Source organism: Sceloporus undulatus, chromosome 1 (genome assembly GCF_019175285.1).
Source record: "Sceloporus undulatus isolate JIND9_A2432 ecotype Alabama chromosome 1, SceUnd_v1.1, whole genome shotgun sequence".
Classification (NCBI taxonomy): Eukaryota; Metazoa; Chordata; class Lepidosauria; order Squamata; family Phrynosomatidae; genus Sceloporus; species Sceloporus undulatus.
The window spans coordinates 282,711,392-282,734,104 of record NC_056522.1 but is presented as its reverse complement, the minus strand read 5'-3'; the positions used below and the strand labels follow the sequence as shown (position 1 = coordinate 282,734,104).

Below are 22,713 nucleotides of genomic sequence, written 5' to 3'. Positions count from 1 at the left end.
TTATTATTATTATTATTATTATTATTATTATTATTATTATTATTATTATTTCTTGTCCACCTCTCCCCATAGATTGAGGCAGGGCATCAACAATTAACAAACAACATCAGTTTAAACATTTATTAAAATACACATTAATTTAAAAGAATAAATAAAATGTACACATAATCAAACAATCCTCTTCTAAAATTCAACATTTAAAATTCATAATTTAAAAATCATTAGGATAAGCCTGCTGGAAGAAACTGGTCTTTAATGCTGTTTTAAGTTCAAATCTTTTATGGCAGGTCATTCCACAGTCTAGGGGAGGCTGAAGAAAAGGTCATCTGGCTGACAGTTGTCAATCTAGTCCTGGATGACTGGAGTAAATGTCTGTCAGAGGAACTGAGCATACAGGGTGGATTATATGGGAGGAGGCGATCCTGTAGGTAGATGAGCAAACTCTATTTCTGTCATGATTTTATGTGATGTGATTTTCAAACTTTATGTGTGTGTTCAAACTTCTTTCCTTTTAATTGGGACTGGCAACAATTTGTTTTGTTCTAATGTATTAGGAATGCGGACTTATCAAGCTTATATGATAGCTAAGGAATGTGTATACCAGTAAGTCATCCTTCACTGTTATCATATCTCTGGCAGCCGGCAGCTTCATTTCAGTTAAAACTCAGGGGAGGATATCATGATCTAATTTCTATGGGAGAGTTGTGTTCAGGCCAGATATCGGAATGTTAGATTTATTTAGCAGTAATAATCAAAATAATGTAATTATTTGTTAGTAAAAAGTATTTTGTTTAAAATTTTAATTTCTAAACTAATAGTTTAGAATGTAATGGCATGCAACACATATTTACATGCAATATTCCCAAATGTTGGGGCTGGGGAGATTGGCAAAGTCGTATATAGTCCCATGGTTGTACTTTGATCAGAGAGTTTCTCTATGCTCTCTGTTCAGCTCTGGCTCTAAAAACTACACTGATTTATTCATTTATATTTAATTTATGTCCCACTTTTCTCTTGGTAAGGATCCAAAGGTGGCTGAAGCTTTTATTTATATAAAAATTAAAAACCAATTAAATGACAGTTCAGTTAGAAAAAAGAACATTACAGCAATATGAAATACGACATAGTTTTTAAAAAAAGATAAAAACAACCCCAGTATAACTCTTTCTGTCATATAAATAAGCCAAAGGCCTACCTGAATAAACAGGTCTTTGTCTAATTGTGAAAGGAAAGGAAAAAGGTGACAACCAAACCTCCCATAGGAGAGAATTTCTCAACCTGGGAGCAACCACTGAGGAGGCTCCCTCCATGTCCTCACCAAACATATCTGTGATGGTGATATCCAGTTCCTCCATATACATTGCTGGTTTGTGCTATAATTTAGATAATTTATTTGTCCACTCTGGATAGCAAATGGTATGGTTCACTGAGGAGTGATGGGACAGACCTACTCACAAACTTTCCTTCCAAATAAACTGATATGGATCTGACTATAAGGCCTCACAACTGAACTATTGGCTGAATATTGTTATTTGCTGTCTTTGCACTATTATACTATTAACTCCTTATTATTTATTGAATGCCTTTGATGAACAGTGTGCTTCCTTCTCTTCAACAGGGCAAGCATTGTGCAAAAGCGAATTATTTATTTTCAAGATGAGGGCTCTCTCACCAAGAGGCTATGTGAGCAAGGTATGTTGTACATTATTCACTCTCCTCTTTCTCATAGCATTCTCTTGACATCCTCATGTAATTTGCTCCACCAAGATGGCCAATCGAAACACAAGTCAGACATGCCCTGGCATTTCTTTCTGGCAATTTGGAGCACAAGTCAGCTGAAATTAAACTTTCATTGATTTCACTTGGGACAGTCTTCTCTTGTAGTCATGGGAATTTTATTTTTATTTGCTTGGATCCCTCCCTGTCCTTATAAACCAATTATAGGATCTAGACTAGGGGTGAGCAGCTGATGTTTTTGGACTGAAGCTCCCATGAGCCTTCATTGCAATGAATATTGGCTAATGGAAACTGCAGCCTAAAAACTTATTGAAGGCCACAGTTGTCTACCTTTGCCCCTGCCTATTTTCTGACGTCTCCCTTTGCTGGTAGGATAAACTGAATTTCCTTCCAAATCTAATAGACCTCAATACTCTCTCTATTTACATTCTGTATCCTGCCCATGTTTACTTTGTTGACTGAATGTAAATATGAAGAGGGTCAAGGTTTTGTAGGATTGGAATTAATTCATTCCCCAGGTATCAGCATAGAAAGTAGGATGACTTGATAAGATCAGAAAATGTCTTGAGGCTGTCATTAATTCCAAAGGAAACAATGAGACTTACTTCAGAATAAACATAATTAGGTTGTGACTTGAGCCTACAGCAGTGGTAACTACACCAGTGTTGGGTCACTGTCATGTGCATGGTTAATGGATAGAGTTGCATTTGTGAAAATTGCTATATTCTCTATTAATAGACTGTTTATTTTACATATTCACTGAAGTATTTCAAAATGGACTTGTACTGACAAATCTCATGGCAGGGTACAAGCAATAAAACCACAATTTCAGATTGTGAAGCAATACAAACACTTTAAAACAAGTTTAAAAACTTTAAAACTATTTAGATATTTAAACCAAAACAGCAAACATATGGATCAGAATTCAAACTGTGATCTCACAAGCTCCTGAATGCTTGGATTCTACGAACAGAGAGATGGGGTAGTAATGGGAAGCCCTCTAAGCCCTGTGATAGCAAACTTTTACATAGAACACTTTGAAAAGCAAGCCCTGGAAACAGCACCGAAAAAGCCCACAACTTGGTTCCGATACATGGATGACACTTTCAACATTTGGAGCCATGGAGAAGAAGATCTGGCTGTGTTCCCACACACACAGACCGATACTTGCACAAGAACTCCAGCCATCACCCAGGACAAAAAAGAAGCACAATCAAAACACTGGTAGAGTGAGCAAAACGTGTCTGCTAACCCCACTTCTTGGAAGATGAACTGAAGCATCTAGACCGGGCTCTACAGGCTAATGGTTATTCCAGCTCAGACATCAGAAGGGCTGTCAGGCCCAGGAAAACCCAGAGGAGTGAAGACAAGCAGCCACCCAAAGGGAAGGTATTTTTACCATACATCAAAGGAGTCACAGACAGAATAGGCGGAGTGGTGAGGAAGCACAACCTGCAAATGCTTTACAAATTGACGAAAATCCAGCAAATGCTTCACTCAGCCAAGGACCAGAGAGACCCTCTCACAGCTGCAGGAGTTTACCGCATACCATGCAGCTATGGGCAAGTCTACATAGGGACCACTAAATGCAATGTGCAAACAAGAATCAAGGAACACGAGAGACACTGAAGACTGGGTTAGCCAGAAGAATCAGCAGTAGCAGAACATGTTACAAACCATCCTGGGCATAAAATACGGTTTGAAAACATTAAAATTCTGGACCATGCCAACCACTACCATGTCAGGATGCACAGGGAAGCCATTGAAATCCACAAACACCTGGACAATTTCAACAGAAAAGAGGAGAACCTTAAAGTAAACAAGATTTGGCTACCAGTCCTGAAAGATAACAAGATAAAGATTCAACAAATGCAAATGAGAAATCTTTCAGCAGACAATGAGAACTATCAAGCAGACATTAATCCACTTTTGCAGACCCTCCCGACCTGAGGCCTATCGTTAGCAACAAAACAATATACATGCAAATCACTCCTGCCTTTCCAGGTCACACAATATATATACCCAAGTCTTTTCCAGGCAAGCATTCTCTGAAGATGCCAGCCACAGATGCTGGTGAAACGTCAAGAAGAAACTCTTCTAGAACATGGCCACATAGCCCAAAAAACCCACAAAAAACTATAGATGCCGGCCATGAAAGCCTTCGACTTCACACAGCTTGGATGAAAAGCCAAATTTTCATCTAGAACCAAAAGAAGGCTTATGCTAGTCCACTCACCAGGCATTCTATAATCAGGGTGCTGCAGGTGAGAAAACCCTCTCTTAGGCTGGCATATGGCCCACTGCTACTAGTGGTGGCAGCAGAAAAGGACCACCCCACAAATCTTTATGATATACTCCCTCACATAGCTAGATACTTCTTCAACATTTTAGTTGAATAAGAAAAGTGAAGAGTCAGGATGTGGCCAATGATACTACCACACAAGTAGCATACGCATTCAATGGCCTTCTGGCCTCTATTAATATAACAGTGGGATGAAAAGGTACTTACAGCTTCTGTGCTGGCATACACAAATATATACACAAATATTTTTTAGAAAAAAATCCCAAATTAATAAAAATCACCAAAGCAGGTGCAAAAATGCTCATAATCATGATGGGGGGGACCTTTTAAAATATGCTTTCTTGCAAGGACGAAATAAAAAAAAGTTGATATCCCTCTTGTGGAGCCCCTTTTTATGTGGCTGGGGGCAAGGTCAGCAAGATATACCCATTTCAAATGTGATCTGTGGGCACCATACACTCTGGCCTCTATCTACTGTATGAAAGTGTCTGCACCATCATTTAATCTACTAAACCTTTTAATTTTGTACTGCCTTTGTGCCTGTGTCCTCTGAACTGGACAATGTCAGATAGAACATTGGCCTTTTGGCTTACGCAGACATCTCCTATGACACCCTTTCCCCATTCCATGAAAAGCTTAGGCTTCTGAAAAACTATTCTTCAACTCAACCAATGGGTTTAAAGTTCTTCAGAGGGTGCATGCAGGCCAAGCCATATGTTACAGGCAGCTCCATTCTCTGAAACAGGGGAATTGCTGGGGAACTCAGAGCACTCAGAGAACTTTACTGCACAGGTCCTCCTCGGTCTAGCCTCAGAACGGAACGGAAGGGGCAGGAACAAGTGCGGAACAAGTGGGGGACAGATTTTACCACACGCAAAAGTCCCCATTCTGTTCCATTCCCCTCTCTTCCATGCCCATTCCGTTCAAGAGGGGGCAATTTTTGAGAACTGTTCAGAACAGTTCTCAAAAATCATTGCCTCTGGAACAGAATGGGCATGGAAGAGGGGAGAACGGAACAAGTGAGGGACTTCCTTGTGTGCGGTAAAATCCATCCCCCACTCATTCCGTTCCGTTCTGAGGCCAACATTAGACCCCTGTGGTAAAGTCCAGAGAAATGCTTGCTGACACCTCCCCAGAATTTGACACCTGAGCCAATAGCTTCACTTTGATTAATGGTAGGAGTGGCCCTGACTTTCAAATGTGCTTCTCAATGCATTACTTAGACATGTGATGCAGGAAGTGTAAAACAACATCTTGTGGCGCCATCCTCAATGTTGGTATGCCTACCAATTTAGCTTTCTAGCTTCAGTATGCTTGATGGCAGGTAAAAATGCATCATTTAGAAGAACCATGAAAGGAACTATATTAGCAGGAAATATTCCTTGCTCAAATATCCAGAATTCTGTTCCAAAAAAGGTTAAGATATGTATCCCCCTCACCCTTTTGTGAAGTGTTCAGCTAACAGAGCACTTTGGGGAGGGCTGTAAAATACATTTCTTTTTGATGCATAACTTCTTTTGAAATTACATCCAAATTACATAATTTTATACACAAGCCTTCCAGAGAATGCTTCTGAGATCTCTCTAAAAGGACTGGTAATTTCCTTGGGCAGCTAAATTCAGAAATAATGGGTGCAAGCTCACCTTACTTCTGCCTCTTTCATTCTGACCATTAGGAAACATTACCATATTGAGAGAATGCTAAGAGGCCCTCCCCTTCATAGTTTCCTTAAACCCAAGAAATTTGGATTAGCACAATTTGGCCTTGACATTGATAAGCTTTCTTTCTTTCTTTTTAATACACTGTAGTGTGTGCTGAAAGATGCTTAATTGAATTTAATAAATATGACATATTTGACACTGGCTGGGCTTTTTCACTTTAAGTCCATTTAGAAATGCAGATTGCATTCAATTTGAAACTGCTCTTTATGGAGAATGTGTTCAGTGAAGTCACTGGAGCAAGTTACGTAAATGAAATTGAGACATCTGTTTCATGTTCTTGAATACAGAAAAATCGAAAGGAGCATTAAAAGGAAAAGAACTTGTCAAGAATCTAAAGCACATTTGAGTTGTTTCTGGAATAGAAAAATATTTTGCATTCAAAGGTGTTACATTGCCACCCTTTCTATAGTAGTGTTATTAAATACTGTATTAGTACATATCCTTGGCACTTGTATTCAAAACGTCATTCTGAATGGAACTGAAGCTTGCAGAGTTATTTTTTGTGGGATGTACCACCCCTGTTTCCACATATAAAATAGAATAACAGTTGGGATTCTATACCATGTAAGGGGGGAGTCTAACTTGCCACTTGTGCCATTCTGTCTTTGCTATTAACATTGGTATTAGTATTTTATCTAAACATTAATGGTGTTAGTAATTCATTTATATCCCATTCCCTTCCCCCCAAAAAACTGGGTCTCAAAGTGATTTGCAACAATTAAAACAAATTCATTTAAAAAGACTTTAAAAAAACGTAAGTTAAATACATAACAAAATAGTTAAAATATAGTCAAACTACACATAGTATTAATATCATTTCAAACATATCCATAAAGGTAAAAGACAGAAATCAATAAAATGACAAGCTATTGAAAAACTCTTGCAGTCAATTCCTAAAAATTCTCAGAACAGGAACGTTTGACTTGTTTATGAAAGGATAGCAAGGTGGGAGCCATCTGAGCTGCCTTAGGATGCTGTCTGAACCTGCTTGAAATAGCAAGCACACACTCCTTGGGCCATTTAGTGGCTGGATTGGGTGTAGGTAACCAGACAGGATCCAGGGATGCTTCTGCAGTGCAGAGCAAATAGGAGCTGTCTCTCTTTCCAGAGGGTACTATGGAAATCCAGGACTGGGCATTTCTCCACGCAGCAGCTGTGTGTTACCTGTCCCATTGCTCCTTCCACTAATAGCCAAAGGAGCATGCATCTGTCCTTTGCAGTGAGCTTTCAAGGTGGCATTGTGCAAGGAGCTGCTGGATAGCCCCTTGTATGGTGATTTTAAAAGACATATGCATGCATAATTCTGGTCAACATAATTATTCATTATAATGATTTTAATGGTTTTTCTGTTTTAAATTATTTTTTATGCCACACTGAGTGCTATTTGAGGTGAAAAAGTAAGATCAAAAAGCAGTAAATGCACAAGTAAATGAGGAGTTGCTTGCTTGAAAACATTCCCCATTAAATGTATCCTTGCTATGAAACTGCACGTATCTAAAGGAAAAGGAACTTGCATTATTATTTTTTTACAGTTTTCCTGATGATTATTGCCAGCTGGAGATATCGTGAGAGAAAGCAGGGAACATTCCTTGATGATAGTTACAGATATCATGTCATTGTTACTCATGAGTAACTATATGTCAGCCAGCTCACTGAGGGTCAAAGCTGACATTAATGGAAATGCATATTCCCTGGATAAGCCTTTTTTTCCCTCTCATACAAAGGAACTTCAATCAGTACATGAATCAGTGAATTGGCTTATTTATACCCCATTTTCCCCCAAGACTTGGACTCAAGGGGCTTACAGATTGAAAATTCAAGATGGTTCACATATTACAGATTCCACAGAGATGTATGACTGAGCTGATGCTCACCCTTTAATGGCCAATCACAAAACAAACCATGAAAAATGTAAGACATGTAGTTGAATAAAAGCATGATATAGTTTTTGTGGGGGTTTTGGGCTATGCGGCCATGTTCTAGAAGATTTTCTTCCTGACATTTCACCAGCATCTGTGGCTGGCATCTTCAGAGAATGCTTGCCTGGAAAAAGTGGGTGTGTGTATACACACACACACACACACACACACACTGTGTGAGCCTGGGAATGCAGGAGTGATTTGCATGTGTATTGTTCTGTGCTGATGGCCAGCCTCAGGATGGGAGGCTAATGCAAAAGAGGATTAGTGTCTGCTAATTGGTGATCATTATCTGCTGGGAAAGCCCCTGACTCTGAATGGTTTCCCATTTGCATTTGCTGAGTCCTTATTTTGCTATTCCTCAGGACTGGTAGCCAAATTTCTCAGTCCTTGTCAAGAAAATTCTGTGTTAGGTTCACCTTAGGGTCACCATGAATCAGAAATGACTTGAAGACATATAATAGCAACAGCAATATCAGATACTAATGATAATACTTTATTGCAGGGGTAGGCAACCTGCGACCCGCGGGCTGGATGCGGCCCGGCAAGGCCTTGGGACCGGCCCCAGCCCGGTCCTGCCGCCGATTGCTGCCGGGGCCTTTGCGGGGCAATTGTCTATAGAAGCCTCAGAAACATGCATTTATATTAATATTTTTTTAAAAATCAGCAAATTTTTTCATGTGTCCTCCATTTTTTTAAAAAAGTGTCTTCCATTTGAAAATTTTGTCCTACATTTGTCCTGGTTTATTTATATATTTAATTTTTAAAATTATTTAATTATTTATTTTTTGGCTTCGCCCCCCGTCCCAGTTGTCTGAGGGACAGCAACCCGGCCCCCGGCTCAAAAAAGTTGCCTACCCCTGCTTTATTGGATGCATATTTAGGCATATCCAGGTGGTCATAATACCAAAGAACAAAGGGACTATTTTGTTTTTAGGTGCAATTCTCTTGTCCTGCATGAGACCTCATCTTCTGGGGTTATTTATACTTTGATAATAATCTAGGATGAATCTGGGTTGACTCTCTGACCTCATTCACTCGTGTTTTTTGCCAGGTAGATCCAGGGAAATTTGATGATACAGTACTGAAGTGAAGTTCCCACTATGTGTACCCTGATCAAATTTCTCTGTGGCAATTTAACCCTTTTGGAGTTCATTGCCATTTGTATCAATTTAAAATGAAGTTGCCATTTCGGTTGTTCTTGGGTTTTTTTAAACTGCCAATCAAATGATGCACACCTACAGAGGGGGTTATGAAGTTGAGACTGCCATGGTCGCCTTAGTCGATGATCTCCGTCTGGGCATCAACAGGGGAAGTGTGACCTTGTTGGTGCTATTGGACATCTCAGCGGCTTTCGATACCATTGACCATGGCATCCTTCTGGAACGCCTGAGGGAGTTGGGTATCGGGGGCACTGCACTCCAGTGGTTCCGTTCCTACCTCTCAGGCAGATTCCAGATGGTGCAGTTGGGGGACACTTGCTCCTCTAAGAGGGAACTGACATCTGGTGTCCCTCAGGGAGCTATTTTGTCCCCCACTTTGTTTAAAAGTGGAATGAAACTGCTGGGAGAGATCATCTGGAGACACGGGGTGCAGTGTTACCAATATGCTGATGACACCCAAATATGTTTCTCTGTGTCTCCGACCGATGCAGTGACTAAGGATGGCATCTCTCCTCTGAATGCCTGCCTGGAGTTGGTAATGGGCTGGATGAGGGAAAACAAACTCAGTTTGAATCCAGAGAAAACGGAAGTACTGGTGATAGGTTCCCCAGGCCTGGGAAAGGAAATTTGTCCAAATGTCCTGATTGGGGTCATACGTCCCCTGAAGGACAAAGTTCGCAGTTTAGGAGTACTTCTGGACTCGTCCCTGCAATTGACATCTCAAGTGGCTGCGATGGTCAGAAGTGCTTGCTATCAACTTCGGTTGATATGCCAACTGCAACCCTACCTGGGCCAAAGGGACCTTGAAACAGTGGTACATGCTCTGGTAACCTCTCGCTTGGATTTCTGTAATGCGCTCTACATGGGGCAAACCTTGTACCAAGCCTGGAAGCTTCAGTTAGTACAAAATATGGCGGCCAGATTGGTCACCGGTGCTTCCAGGTTTGACCATATAACACCTATTCTGAAAGATCTGCACTGGCTGCCTATTCGTTTCCAAATGCAATACAAGGTGTTGGTTATTACCTATAAAGCCCTACATGGCTTGGGCCCGATTTACTTGAGGGACCGCATCTCCCCATATAATCCGCCCCGCACACTCAGAACAACCGGGAAAAACTTGCTGGAAATGCCACCTTCTAAATATGTTATTACTTCCCAGATGGCCTTCTCAGTAGCGGCCCCACAAATCTGGAATAGTCTTCCCGACGAGCTCCGTCTTATCACCCCCCTGGAAACATTTAAAAAGAGGCTTAAAACCTTCCCCATCTGTCAAGCCTTGCTCCCTGGAAAATGAAGTTGTGTACTCTGATCCCATTGACTCTCTACCTCACCCTATTGATTGATTGAATGATTGTTTTTAGATTTGTATATTGTATTTAGTGCTCTTGGTTTTATCTATTTTATGATGTGTTTTCTAATTGGTTTTAAACTCTATGTAAACCGCTTTGATCTTTTGGAAAAGCGGTGCATAAATAAAATTTATTATCATCATTATCATCATACTGTCTGGCGGACCCCCCCCCCCGAAAGCCTCTCAGAGCTGTTGTTCAGTGCAACTCAACAGGAGATTGAACCCTGATCTCCTGAGCTGTAGTCCAACACTCAAACCACTTCACCACACTGGATTTTCATCCTAAACCAGTTTTATTTAAGAATTTCCCCTTGATCATGAGGAATGGTGGAGGAAAGGCTGCCATCCAAAATCTTCTTTTCTGGTTTTACTTCAGAGTAAATCACCCTGCATCCAGCATCCCTTCCACTTCAGAAGCCTGGCTTGCAACATTCTCTCCCAGTTTGCCCTTCAGTTTTTGGATCATATGAATTTAGCCACCCAAAGACATGGAATACTGAGATTCATCCACCACCTGATTCTGAAAATCTGCTCCGTTCTTGCATGTGAGAGAGGTTCGGCGTAGTGTCTGGGTCACATGGCAGGTGCAGGGGAGGGAGGAACAGAAGGGAGGGAGATGAGGAAGAGGAGAGGAGGACAGACACAGGGCAGGTGCGGTGGTGAGGAGGAGGAGAGAGGATGGACATGAAGGAGGAAGTAGGAAGAGGGGGAAGTAGGAAGAGGAGAGAGGAGGACATGGCGGTGAGGGCAGAGGAAGGGAAGGACAGGGGGAAGAGGAAAAAGAGAGGGAGAGAAGGAAGTCAGAGCGTGGTCTTGTGTGGTTTTATTTGTGAGGAAAGCGGAAAAAACAACTCTCTACCCCCATTCCACTGATCAGTTGTTGTTGTTGTTTTAATTTCAAACAAATCATGCACACCTTTGTCATACTGACGATGTGAGCATTGGTACTGTTATTGTGACCATGCAATTGTAATAGTGTGCATAAACTGTCAAATTTTATTTTATTTTATTTTTATTTTATTTTATTTAAAAAGTACACTAATGATGTTCCTGGGAGAACCCCTCCCTGGCTTTGGCTGGGAGAGAGCAAAGGGATGGGCATGAACTCTCTGTGCATTAACCCCTCCCTTCCTCGGCATTGAATTGAATCTCTAGTGTCCATTTGCAGATGGTAGAAAAAGACCAGTTCTTTTCAAAAGTACTGCAAAAATACCATTTTCTGAAAAACCCAGGTTAAGGGGGATTTGCACTAGGATCGCCTGAATTCCAGTCAGAAAAACCCAGTGCAATTATGAACAACCCCAATTTAAACCGGTTTGCAAACCAGTTTAAAATGTAGTGTGAACAACCCCTCTGTTATTTACACACATTGCGAATGCACCTGATTAAGGTTCTTGTTTGAGAGGTACATTAAATAACTCACTTAACCCGGAATAATTGATATTGGGTTCCCCTCAAGTTTTATTTTTAAAAATATCTGCATCATTGGTAGTGTGAATAAGTAATTTGAACAGACCCGAATACAGCCAGTATCCTGTTTACCTCTACTGAGGACAGCACAGCAAGGAAGTATACAAAGGAGCAGTCCATACTCCAAAGGTCACATGATAGCAAAGCAAAGGGCAGAGGCAGGAGCGTAGTCACAAGGCAAGTCCAGAGGTCAGATAACCGGAGTTGTAATAAAGAAGATTAATACTGTGCTAATACAAATGCAGTTATGTAATGTGGTTCAATACTTCTGCACTAAAACCTTTTGAATGTTATTTTCCTGTGTTCAGCATTGAAAGCTCTATTCAGACACTTAGTCCTGGTCCATAAGTATACTTTATTTTAATAATTATAGTAAAATATACTGTCAACCTATGGGTTGTGAATATTGTTTAGTGGTACATGAGCAATCTGTTTTAATATGACAGAGGGCCTTTCGTATTGGGAAGGTAGCAAATTATATTTCACTTCCAAGATGTATGGTTAACTCTTTTTAAATTAAACAGTCTAAGAATTAACTGCATGTTATGAACATTGATACACATCAGTGGAACTGCTTTCATTCGCTACAGGCAATGCTTATGGAATCATACAGATAGCTACTTAGAAATAATAAATTATGTGGGTGTAGGAGTATAGGGGGAAGCCAGCATGGCTAGTGGTTTGCATGTTAGACTATGATTCTGAAGACCAAGGTTTGATTTCCAGCAGGGCCATAAAACTTACTAGGTGACCTTGGGCAAGTCACATGCTCAGAGGAAGGCCAATGCAAATGTCTTCTGAATAAATCTTGCCAAGAAAACCCCATGACAGCCTCAGGGAGGGGAAATTTCCATCTAAGTTTAAACAAGCGGTGGTCAAACCCTCCCTTTACCCCCTGATAAGAAATAACTACAGGCCAGTCTCTTTATTACCACTCTTGGGCAAGGTGATCAAGAGGACAGTTGCCCTCCAACTCAAAGCTGTCTTGGATGAAGCCAATTATCTGGCTTCAGGGCAGGATACGGAGTCGAGATAGCCATGGTCACCTTGGTTGATGATCTCCATCTGGGCATTGAGAGGGGAAGGGTGACCCTGTTGGTGCTCTTGGACATCTCAGCAGCATTCGATACCATTGATCTGGAACACCTGAGAGTGTTAGGTATTGGGAGCATTGTGCTCCAATGGCTCTGTTCCTATCTCTCAGGTATATTCCAGATGGTGATGCTGGGGGACAGCTGCTCTCGTAAAAGAGAGCTGATATCTGGCATCCCTCAAGGTGCCATTCTGTCCCCCATGCTGTTTAACATTTACATGAAGACGCTGGGAGAGATCATCTGGAGACATGGGGCATGGTGTTATCAGTATGCTGATGATACCCAAATCTTTTTCTCTATGTCTCCGACTGTTGCAGTGACCAAGGATGGCGTCTCCCCTCTGAATACCTGCCTTTAGTCAGTAATGAGCTGGATGAGGGAAAACAAACTCAGGTTGAATCCAGAGAAAACAGAGGTACTTATGATAGGAATCCCTGGTCCAGGAATGGAGATTTGCCAACCAGTCCTAGATGGGGTTGCACTTCCCCTAAAGGATGAAATTTGCAGTTTGGAAGTGCTCCTGGACCCGTCTCTACAGCTGAAATCTCAAGTGGAGGCAGTGGCCAGGAGTGCATGGTACCAACTTCGGCTGATACATCAACTGCGTCCCTACCTGGACCAAAAGGACCTTGAACCAGTGGTACTTGCACTGGTAATCTCTCATTTAGATTTCTGTAATGCACTCTACATGGGGCTACCTTTGTAGCAAGTTCAGAAGCTTCAATTCATCCAGAATGCAGCAGCCAGATTGGTCACAGGAACATCTAGATCGGACCATATCACACCAGTGCTAAGATCTTTACACTGTCTACCAATTAGCTTCCGGGCGCAATACAAAGTGTTGGTTATTACCTTTAAAGCCCTACATGGCTTGGGTCCGAGTTACTTGAGGGAATGCCTCTCTCTACACAATCCGCCCTGCGCTCTCAGAACATCAGGGAAGAATCTACTTGATTATCCAAAAGCAAGATTAATAACAACTTCCCACTAGGCATTTACTGCTGTGGCATCCAAATTGTGGAACAACTTACCGGAAGAGATCCGTCTTATCACCACCTTGGAAGCTTTCAAGAGAGCACTCAAGATGGATCTCTTCTGGCAGGCCTACCCAACCGACCTACTATAACCAACCCAGAAAGAATCCCACCCCAATTGTAATAAGATGGAAATAGACGAGCTAGTCTTTTTAGTAATGCTGTGATTTTATTGGATATATTGTAATATGTATGTTTTTATCTTATGCTATGATCCCGCCTTGATCCGCAGGGAGAGGCGGGAAATATAAATAAAGAATTTATTATTATTTATTATTATATGTTACAGAACAACAACAACAACAAATATTACAAGCTCACTATATTATGGCAGCATGACTTGGCAATTAGTTGTTTTCAATGGTGGACTACAGGATGCAAGAGTATTCTCATATCAAAAGCAGCAGGAAAGCACTTCATATATGTATTTTCCACATGCATTTAATATGGGATTCCAAACAATGTCTACTTACAAATACATTTACATGTAACACTGTATCTACTGTACCATTCTTGTAAATTCAGTTGAAGCTATCCAAGTGGCAGAGATGCCTGGTCATAGGTCACTTTCATTTTTGCAATGTTTTCATTTCTTTGACTATGAAACCAGTGACATTCTTTGACTAAAACATTGGCATGGTACCTTCCAGGTAATCGATGTGTTCAGGGTTTTAGCCCAAGCATCAAAGGGTTTATTATAGAACTCTGTCTCCTAAATAGATTGAACATCTTGATAGCCTTTTTAAAGTATAGACTGAAATCAAGAGAAAATTAATTGCTGGTGACATGGAAGCCACCAGCTGTCAATAAAACCAATGGTATTAGTGGCTTCTGTTGAAGCTAGCAATAATATGTTAACACATGCCAAATGACTTAATCATGTTAAGCTGCAATGAAGGATGAAATCAGCACTGGAATAGTTTGGCAGTTGTCATATGTTGATACCTGATTTAACATGTTACATAGCTTTTTGCTTCTTAAACACATCAAGAAATTATTGTGACATTAAAACAAAATCAAAACAGAACTTAACATTCTGAACTGAATACCTCAGTGGTCCCCAAACTGTGCCCTTTAAGAGACTGTAGACTTCAGCTCCCAGAAGCTTCAACCATGTTGGCCAATTGTCTGGGATTCTGAGAGCTGAAGTCCAAAATCTTTTAAAGGGCACAGTTTGGGGACTACTGCCTTAGCTGAACCTCAGGTGTCTAAACTTTAAGCCAACTCACTTATTGTGTTTGGATTGATTTTAATAAAACATATTTTAAATTACTCACACAACAATATATTAATGGCTTTTATTTCTTCCTTTTAGACTCGGCCTTAGAAGGTGTGACTGATAAGCCAATATTGGATTGCTGTGCCTGTGGAACTGCTAAATATAGGCTTACCTTCTATGGAAACTGGTCAGAGAAGTCACATCCAAAAGATTATCCACGTGAGTTTGTTTGTTTACCAATAGTAGATTACCCAATGCTTATAATTCCCATGTTTTCACATTTTACATTTGAACAAGGCAGCCTAGAATCAGCATCCAAGTAAATGTGATGGGGTTGATATCGGATCATGATCTTTCATCTGTTCTCATTTGTAACGCTGCCCCATTAAGATAGGGATGAACTAGAAATTAGTGATCTCCAAATGTTTTTGAATTTCACAACTCCCCTCAGCCCAAGCCAGCATAACAGTTGTCAGGAATTATTGGAGTTGTAGTTCAAAATAGCTTTGTGTCAGATGCCGGGCACTCCTTAACTGGAAATATTGCTCTTGAATCCTCCAAAATGGCATGACATCACCTTGGTTTGGAAAAAAAAAAATAGCAGCTAGAGCAGCACATTGTAAGCCTCTGGAGAAGACCAAGTGGAGCACTACAGTCTGAAGGACTCGGGAGTGTACTCATCCTATCTGATATTGTCAGACACAATTACTCTAATCAAGGTTCATCTGTGTCTATGGTTCACATTATAGCAGTAGTATCATCTGGGAAAATACTATTTCCACTTCTTTTTCCAGTCTCGGACACAAGATGTCTAACAAATATTAAAACAGATACAATTTTTAAAATTACACCATACAAAAATTAAACATTTAGGCTGCCATTCTGCTCATTTATGACATTATAAGCATGGCATCAGGGTTTGAGTGTTGGATCATGGCTCTAGAGACCAGGGTTTGATTCCCAGTTCAGCCATGGAGCCCACTGGGAGACCTTGGGCAAATCACATGCTCTCAGTCTCAGGGAGAGGCAATGGTAAACCTCCTCTGAACAAATCTTGCCATGAAAACCCCATGATAGGGTTGCCTTAGGGTTGCCATAAATTGGAAATGACTTGAAGCCATACGACTCACACAACATGCAAGGTAGACTTGCGAATTTTGCTATTCATGTTTATGATTTGTGGCACCATTGCCACAATCTCAAAAGTCCACTAAAATCCATTTTAAATCCGGGCAGCCACAACAACTGAAGGACTTCTGTGGTGCTGGTGAGTGAAGGAATGTTGCCTCCATCCTGAATTTCACATTAGAGCTTTTGGACTGAGAAGAGGTACAAAGAGATTCTATCTGAGCCTATTTGTGTGGCAGAGATGACAGTAGCATCTAGTCATTGGGGCACTGCATGCAGTCCAGGTTTTATATTAACACAGAAGGAGCTAACCAAGGTGCTGAAATCTATTCCCCAAAGAGGTTCGGTCATTTATAGTTCTGGTCAAAACCTGGAGCAGATTCACATCCCACTGACATAAAAGCCTCCTGCCACCAACCCTTTCAATTTTGTAGTGCTTTGCTCAATTTATTTTGATTTACTATTCAGATCTCACAGTTGATCTATAAATATTGGCTTCACTACATGGACAATGAAACCAACCAAGTGACCTTGAATTTTGAGTCACATTTATTTTCTCTTTAATAAAGATCACACAATGGACAACATATTACTGAAGTTTAAAGGCTTTGTGTCTAATTTTATTCTTTAATATTGCAATGTCCCCATGTGGCATACTGACATTCATGGCACCAGAACTTTGTCTGTACATAAGTTATTTGATACAGTCTACATAGATTTTTGTCTCAACTTTATTAAGTTGAATGCTACCTAGTTCAAATATAGAGCTGTGCATGTTAATAAAAGAGTTTATATTGACGTATTAAAATTTGTGGCTAGAATTTGCTGCTGTGAAGCTAAGGTTGCAGAACAAATTAACCTAATTGGCTATTCTCACAGCTGAGACTGTATAGGGAGTGTGGGTACAGGGGAGTATTTTGACGCAAAATATCTATCAAGTTTATGGTCTGGGCCTTTTGGCTATATTGATGAATCTTATAAATAGATGAAATTATTTTGCTACTTCATCAGCATTTTTCTAAATTGTGTGGGTATCTTCTGTTGCTATGTTTGCTTGCTATTTTGGGAAACATAAATATAAAATCTATCTGAATGCATCATTTTTATTAAGCTAGTCAAAATGGCAGAAAAAAACGTGCTGGCTTTCTAGGCCATCTGGAAAAGCAATCAGCTTTCTTGCTCCCAGCATTCCTAGGGGTTGCTCCAAGTGAAATCTAAAACCACTGTTTTACTTGTTAGAATAGAGTTCAACACCACACTGCCTACAGGCTGCATGCTGTTTACCCATCTATTTGTGAAACCCCCAGAGAATCACCTTTCCATGTTTGTTTCATATTAAAATATGAGAATAATGTTCTTTGAATATTCCAAGAAGTGCAACTTATTTTAAAATCAGATTAAATACCTCATCCATTTTTGAGTGAAAAGGGGGAAAATTAAACTAGAAGTGGACTTCACACCATATCTGGGTTACACTGGGAGGCGGTACGTGACCTATATTGGCCATGCTGTTTAGGAAACAGGAGTAGTAAGTAGTCCAAGATGTCCTCAGACTAACAACACTGATGCTTACATATCTACATGAATCAGTCTCTCATCCCTTGTTCGTTTTTGGAAAATATAAGTTGTCCATTATGAATCTTGAACTCAAGCCCCCACCACCACTACCTCATTTGGCTCTGAGTATGACTAGTATTAACAATGAACTGGCCAAGGTCACATTGGTTTTAAACATAGATTGGTTGGCCCCATGTGGAAACAAAGTGCAAGTTTTCAGTTCAGTGATCAGTAAGATATTACAAGAATCACTCTGAAGGGAAAAGCTAAGGCTACTGCCGCAGTGCAGAATTAATACATTTTCACATTACTTTAATTGTAATGGATTCATCCTATCGAATCCTGGGATTTGTAGTTTGTTGTGGCACCAGAGCAATCTGACAGAGAAGGCTAGATATCTCCCAGAACTAAAAATCTACATTGCATTGAGCCATGGCAGTTAAAGAGGCATTAAGCCACATTAATTCTACAGTTTAGATGCAGCCTGTGGACCAATTTCCAGGTTTTAAGAGGGTAAGGACTCAGAATACAGTGAAGGTAACTTTGTGCTAAGAATCCTTCTACCAGAGAGGAGGTTATAACAATAAAATTCTGTCAGCAACCGTGAGTGTTATATTCAAATCAGTGTGGTCCACAGCAGTTCATGTGTTCATTTCTCACTATAAGAAGTGTGTGTGCATGTATATGCTGGAGAGAGAGAAAGAGGGAGAGTTCACATGTGCCCATGATTCATACAAAACTGAATGGATGGATCCAGGCAGTGGCGTCCCCACTCCTGATATCACATGATGCAGGGAGACCAATGCCATGGAAGACAACAACCAAAAGGGTGTGCTTCTCCCTCTTCTTCATCTTGGTAGCAGGGATGTCCTCATAAGGAGGCCTCCACTATTGTGGCAAAGCCAGAAGAAGGGAGTTTGGCCCTCTCCACCACAGCAGCAAAGCTGGGAGAGGTGTGCTTGGGCCATTCCTTCACTGCCACTTCAGATGCCTCCTCGTGAGTAGGCCTCCACTGTCACTGCAAAGCCAAGAGGGGCACAATGGGAGGAGAATCCAACCAGATGTCACCCCTCTTCTGGGATAGCACATGGTGTGGACCGCACTCCCTGCACTCCCCTAGTGATGTCACTGGATCCAGGGTGGCATGCTATTCTAGGTAAACTTTTTCTTTCAAAGCAGATCCTTTCAAATTGCTCTTAAAGATGTACCTGGAACTACAACGTTATCAGAAGGATATTACCTTTGAGGGAATGAGGAATTTATCACAAGGATATTACATTTGAGGGAACTGATATGGGAAAGAGCTACATGGTAAAATGGGGGACAGCAATAGGTTTTCAAGTGGGAGAAGTCCATTGAGATCTGCATACTTAGCCTGTCTCATAACTAGGGATGCAAAAACCTCTCATATAGCTATAGCTGCATCCTGAGAAATTGCAGAAGTACAAAACGTGATCCCTTAATGGCACATACTATGTTTCCACAGAATGTTGCCATGGCAATTAAAGTGGAGTCATAGTGCTATAACTGTGGCATAAAAGGGCCCCTGGATTTGCACTGGATTGTAAGACTGTTTTCCCATTTCCTTTTATTTCCACATGGAGATCAGAGCAAATTTATCTGTGTATTTTCTTTCCAAAATGGATGCATCTTTGTGTGGAGCACACCAAGGAATTCCAGAAGAAAGTCTGTCTGTGTTTTATTGACTACAGCAAAGCCTTTCACTGCATGGTTCACAAAAAAACTATGGCTTGCACTTAGAAGAATGGGGGCCACAACATCTGATTGTCCTGATGCTTACCTTGTACTCAGGACAAGAGACTATCATCAGGACAGAATGCAGAGAAAACAAATGGTTCCCAGTTGGCAAAGGGGTCAGGCAAGGCTGCATACTATCACCCTACTTATTTAAACTGCATGCAGAAATATCGCACACAGAGCAGGTTTAGACTCAGAGGCAGGGGGGTGAAGATAGGAGGAAGCAACATTAACAATGTAAGATATGCAGACAACATAATACCACTAGCACAAAGAAACAAAGACTTGGAGCAATTAATGTAGAAAGTCAAGGAGGACAGTACCGAGGGTGGATTAATATTTAACATTAAACATAACTACAAGAATTCATTCTTGACAGTGGGGTTGTCAACATGGGCCAAAAGGCTCAGCTCCCCTCCCCCCACAGCCAAACATTCTCTAGTTCAGATGGTGCAGGCTGAAAACCTTGGGGCAGCTTTGGGCCTATCCTGCCAGATCAGATGCAGATCTGGAAGATCAGGCCCAATTCTGAGGTAGACAGCTTTTACCCTAGGGTAAAATACCCCTGGATTTCTGATGAGTTTCCTAGAAACTCCACTGCAAAACCTGGCTGTTTATATCACACACACCACACTCCTTACCTTGGCAGTCATCACTTTCACTCAGAACCCATTCCTCCCACATATTGATATGAAAATAGGGCACCTAGCTACACCCACATGGCCAGGAGCCCTGTTTCCAATGTGGCAATGGGGGGCTTCTGAGTGAAAGCAATTGTGTGGCAAAGTAAGGCATACTCATTGATCATGGGTCAGTGTGGGGATGGGTGTGTGAATACCCCCCTGTTCCTATGCAGACCCAGGGACCAAACTGAGTGAGCACTGGGGCCAGGATAACACAGCTCAGCCCATGCTTTCCTGGCCTACCTGATCAGCTGCAACAAGAAAATTAAAATAGTCAAAGAATTCCCATACTTTGATTCAAATATTGATCAGAATGGAGACTGCAGTCAAGAAATCAAAAGAAGACAAGGATTAGGAAAAACTGGGCAAGATGATATGGTGTAAAGACATAACTTTGAACACTAAAATGAAGGTTGTCCAAGCCATTGTATTCCCTATCACTATGTATAGATGTGAGAGCTGGACAGTGAAAAAAGCTAATAGGAAGAAAATCAATTCATTTGAGATGTAATGCTGGAGAAAAGTACTGAGAGCATGATGGACAGCCAAGAGGACAAAGAACAGATCAAACTTGAAATCTCTTTGGAAGCCAAGATGACTAAATTGAACCTGTCATATTTTGGCCACATCATGATGGAAAATTAATCCTTAGAAAAGACAATGATGCTAGGAAATGTGGAAGGCAGTAGAAAGAGAGGAAGACCACATACCAGATGGATAGACTCGACCAGGGAGGACATGGGCCTGGGCCTGCAGGACCCGAGCAGATGAGCTCAAGGCAGGGGGTCTTGGAGATGTCTCATCTACGATCACTATGAGTTGAAGCTGACTTGAGTATGATTAACAACTACAAACAATTTTTCCCCTTTTATACATTTTTCTATTGACTTCATTTTTTGAATGCATTCCTTTTTAGTCTGGCACACATTTCAGATGTATTCCTGGTTTTCATGCACATTTTTTGCCTACTAAACTCAATCATATGCTTCAAAAATTATACCATTTTGTAAGGGGAGATTTTTTCCCCTCCTCTTCCCAGTCTCAGACAGTGTGAAATGGTTATTTCTGTGAGGAAATGCAAACCTAACTAGCTCTCTTTCTATCCCTCATCACAGTCCATTTATCTTTGAGTAATGCTATCTAAACAGACTAGATAGAGCCATAAAGCATTTTGGCAAAAAAATAAAATAAAATTGCTTGATGAAAATCTAGATAATAACTGAATTAAATGAAACTTAGGCCAAAGACAGGCGGCCCTGATCTGGCCATTTCCCAGTGCAAAAAGAAGTGGTAGAAAGCTGCTTCTTTTTGCACATGGGAAAGGGTGCCTTTGCCACTGCAATGGTGTTTTTCACCATTTCTTTGGTGTGTGGCATCTAAACTCCACGATGCTAAAATGCTGTCTGCCATCTGGTTGAGTGGGCAGCGTGATGCTGGCTTGGGCATGGAGTCAGGGCATGCGGTGTATGGCGTACCCCATGCCACGCTGAAGCCGACTCCTTTTGCTGGTCTGTACTGGCACTTAGGCTGCATCTGCACTGCAGAAATTATCCAATTTGATGCCACTTTAACTGCATGGCTGAGTGCTATGGAATCCTGGGAATTATGGTTTGGGGACACTGTCAGGAGCTCTGGTGCCACAACAAACTACAATTTACAGAATTCCATAGCACTGAGCCATGGCAATTAAAGTGGTGTCAAACTGGAGTATTTTGGCAGAGAGGATGCAGTTCTTCTGCCAGACAAATAGGTGTATGAAATGGTTGGAGAACAGATAGGGTTGCCATAACTGTCAAGCTCCAAACCGGGACAAATGTAAAAAAAAAGTAGGTCAAATATAGGACAAAATTTAGCCCCAAATGTAGGACATATTTTTAGAATGGAGGACATGCGAACAACTAATTTTTTTTAAAAAAAGCATTAATATAAACACATGTTTCTTAGGCATGCTCAAAATGGAGGACATTTTGGCATTATTTCTAGACAGTTGGCAGAAATGTACTTCCCTTTCTGACCAAGCCCCCCTCCCCATTCCAAAACACACACAACAGCACATTTGGGCATTTAACATGGCTTATATTTAACATGATGTCTTGCATATTTCAGACGTTGGAAAGTCACACTGTCCCGGCTTCAGAAAGAATGAGTGCATGCCTCAGAAGCTGACTGATATCAATATCACCTTCATCATCATCACTATCCTTGTTAAAACAAGACAGCCTTGTTAGCATTACAAGCACCCAAAACACACAGAAAAGGCCCTTTGGAAAGTCACACTGTCTTGCCTTTAGAAAGAGTGAGCACATGCCTCTGAAGCTGACTGATATCACCATCACCATCACCATCACCATCATCATCATCACTATCTTTGTTAAAACAAGGCAGCAAGGACGTAGCCAGGATTTTGGGAAGGGGGGGGTCAAGACTAAGTGCCACCATTTTGAGAGGCTAAGAGCCCCCCCAAGACACAAAAAGAGGGTCGAGCGTTTACCCTCGACACCTTGATGGCACCACTTTAACTTCCGTTATGGCTTCGTGCAATGGAATCTTGGGAACTGTAGTTGAGTCATCTGT

The 22,713-nt window shown here is 41.1% G+C and overlaps 1 protein-coding gene across 1 annotated transcript in view; it reads left to right on the top strand.

The window, feature by feature from the left end:
* The window catches only part of SPON1 (spondin 1), a 433,156-nt gene that overhangs the window by 128,876 nt on the left and 281,567 nt on the right, over positions 1–22,713 (top strand). Inside the window, exons 4-5 of the mRNA XM_042474844.1 lie at positions 1,619–1,692; positions 15,110–15,232. Coding sequence (XP_042330778.1) covers positions 1,619–1,692; positions 15,110–15,232 — 197 coding nt within the window. The remainder of the gene's footprint in view (positions 1–1,618; positions 1,693–15,109; positions 15,233–22,713) is intronic.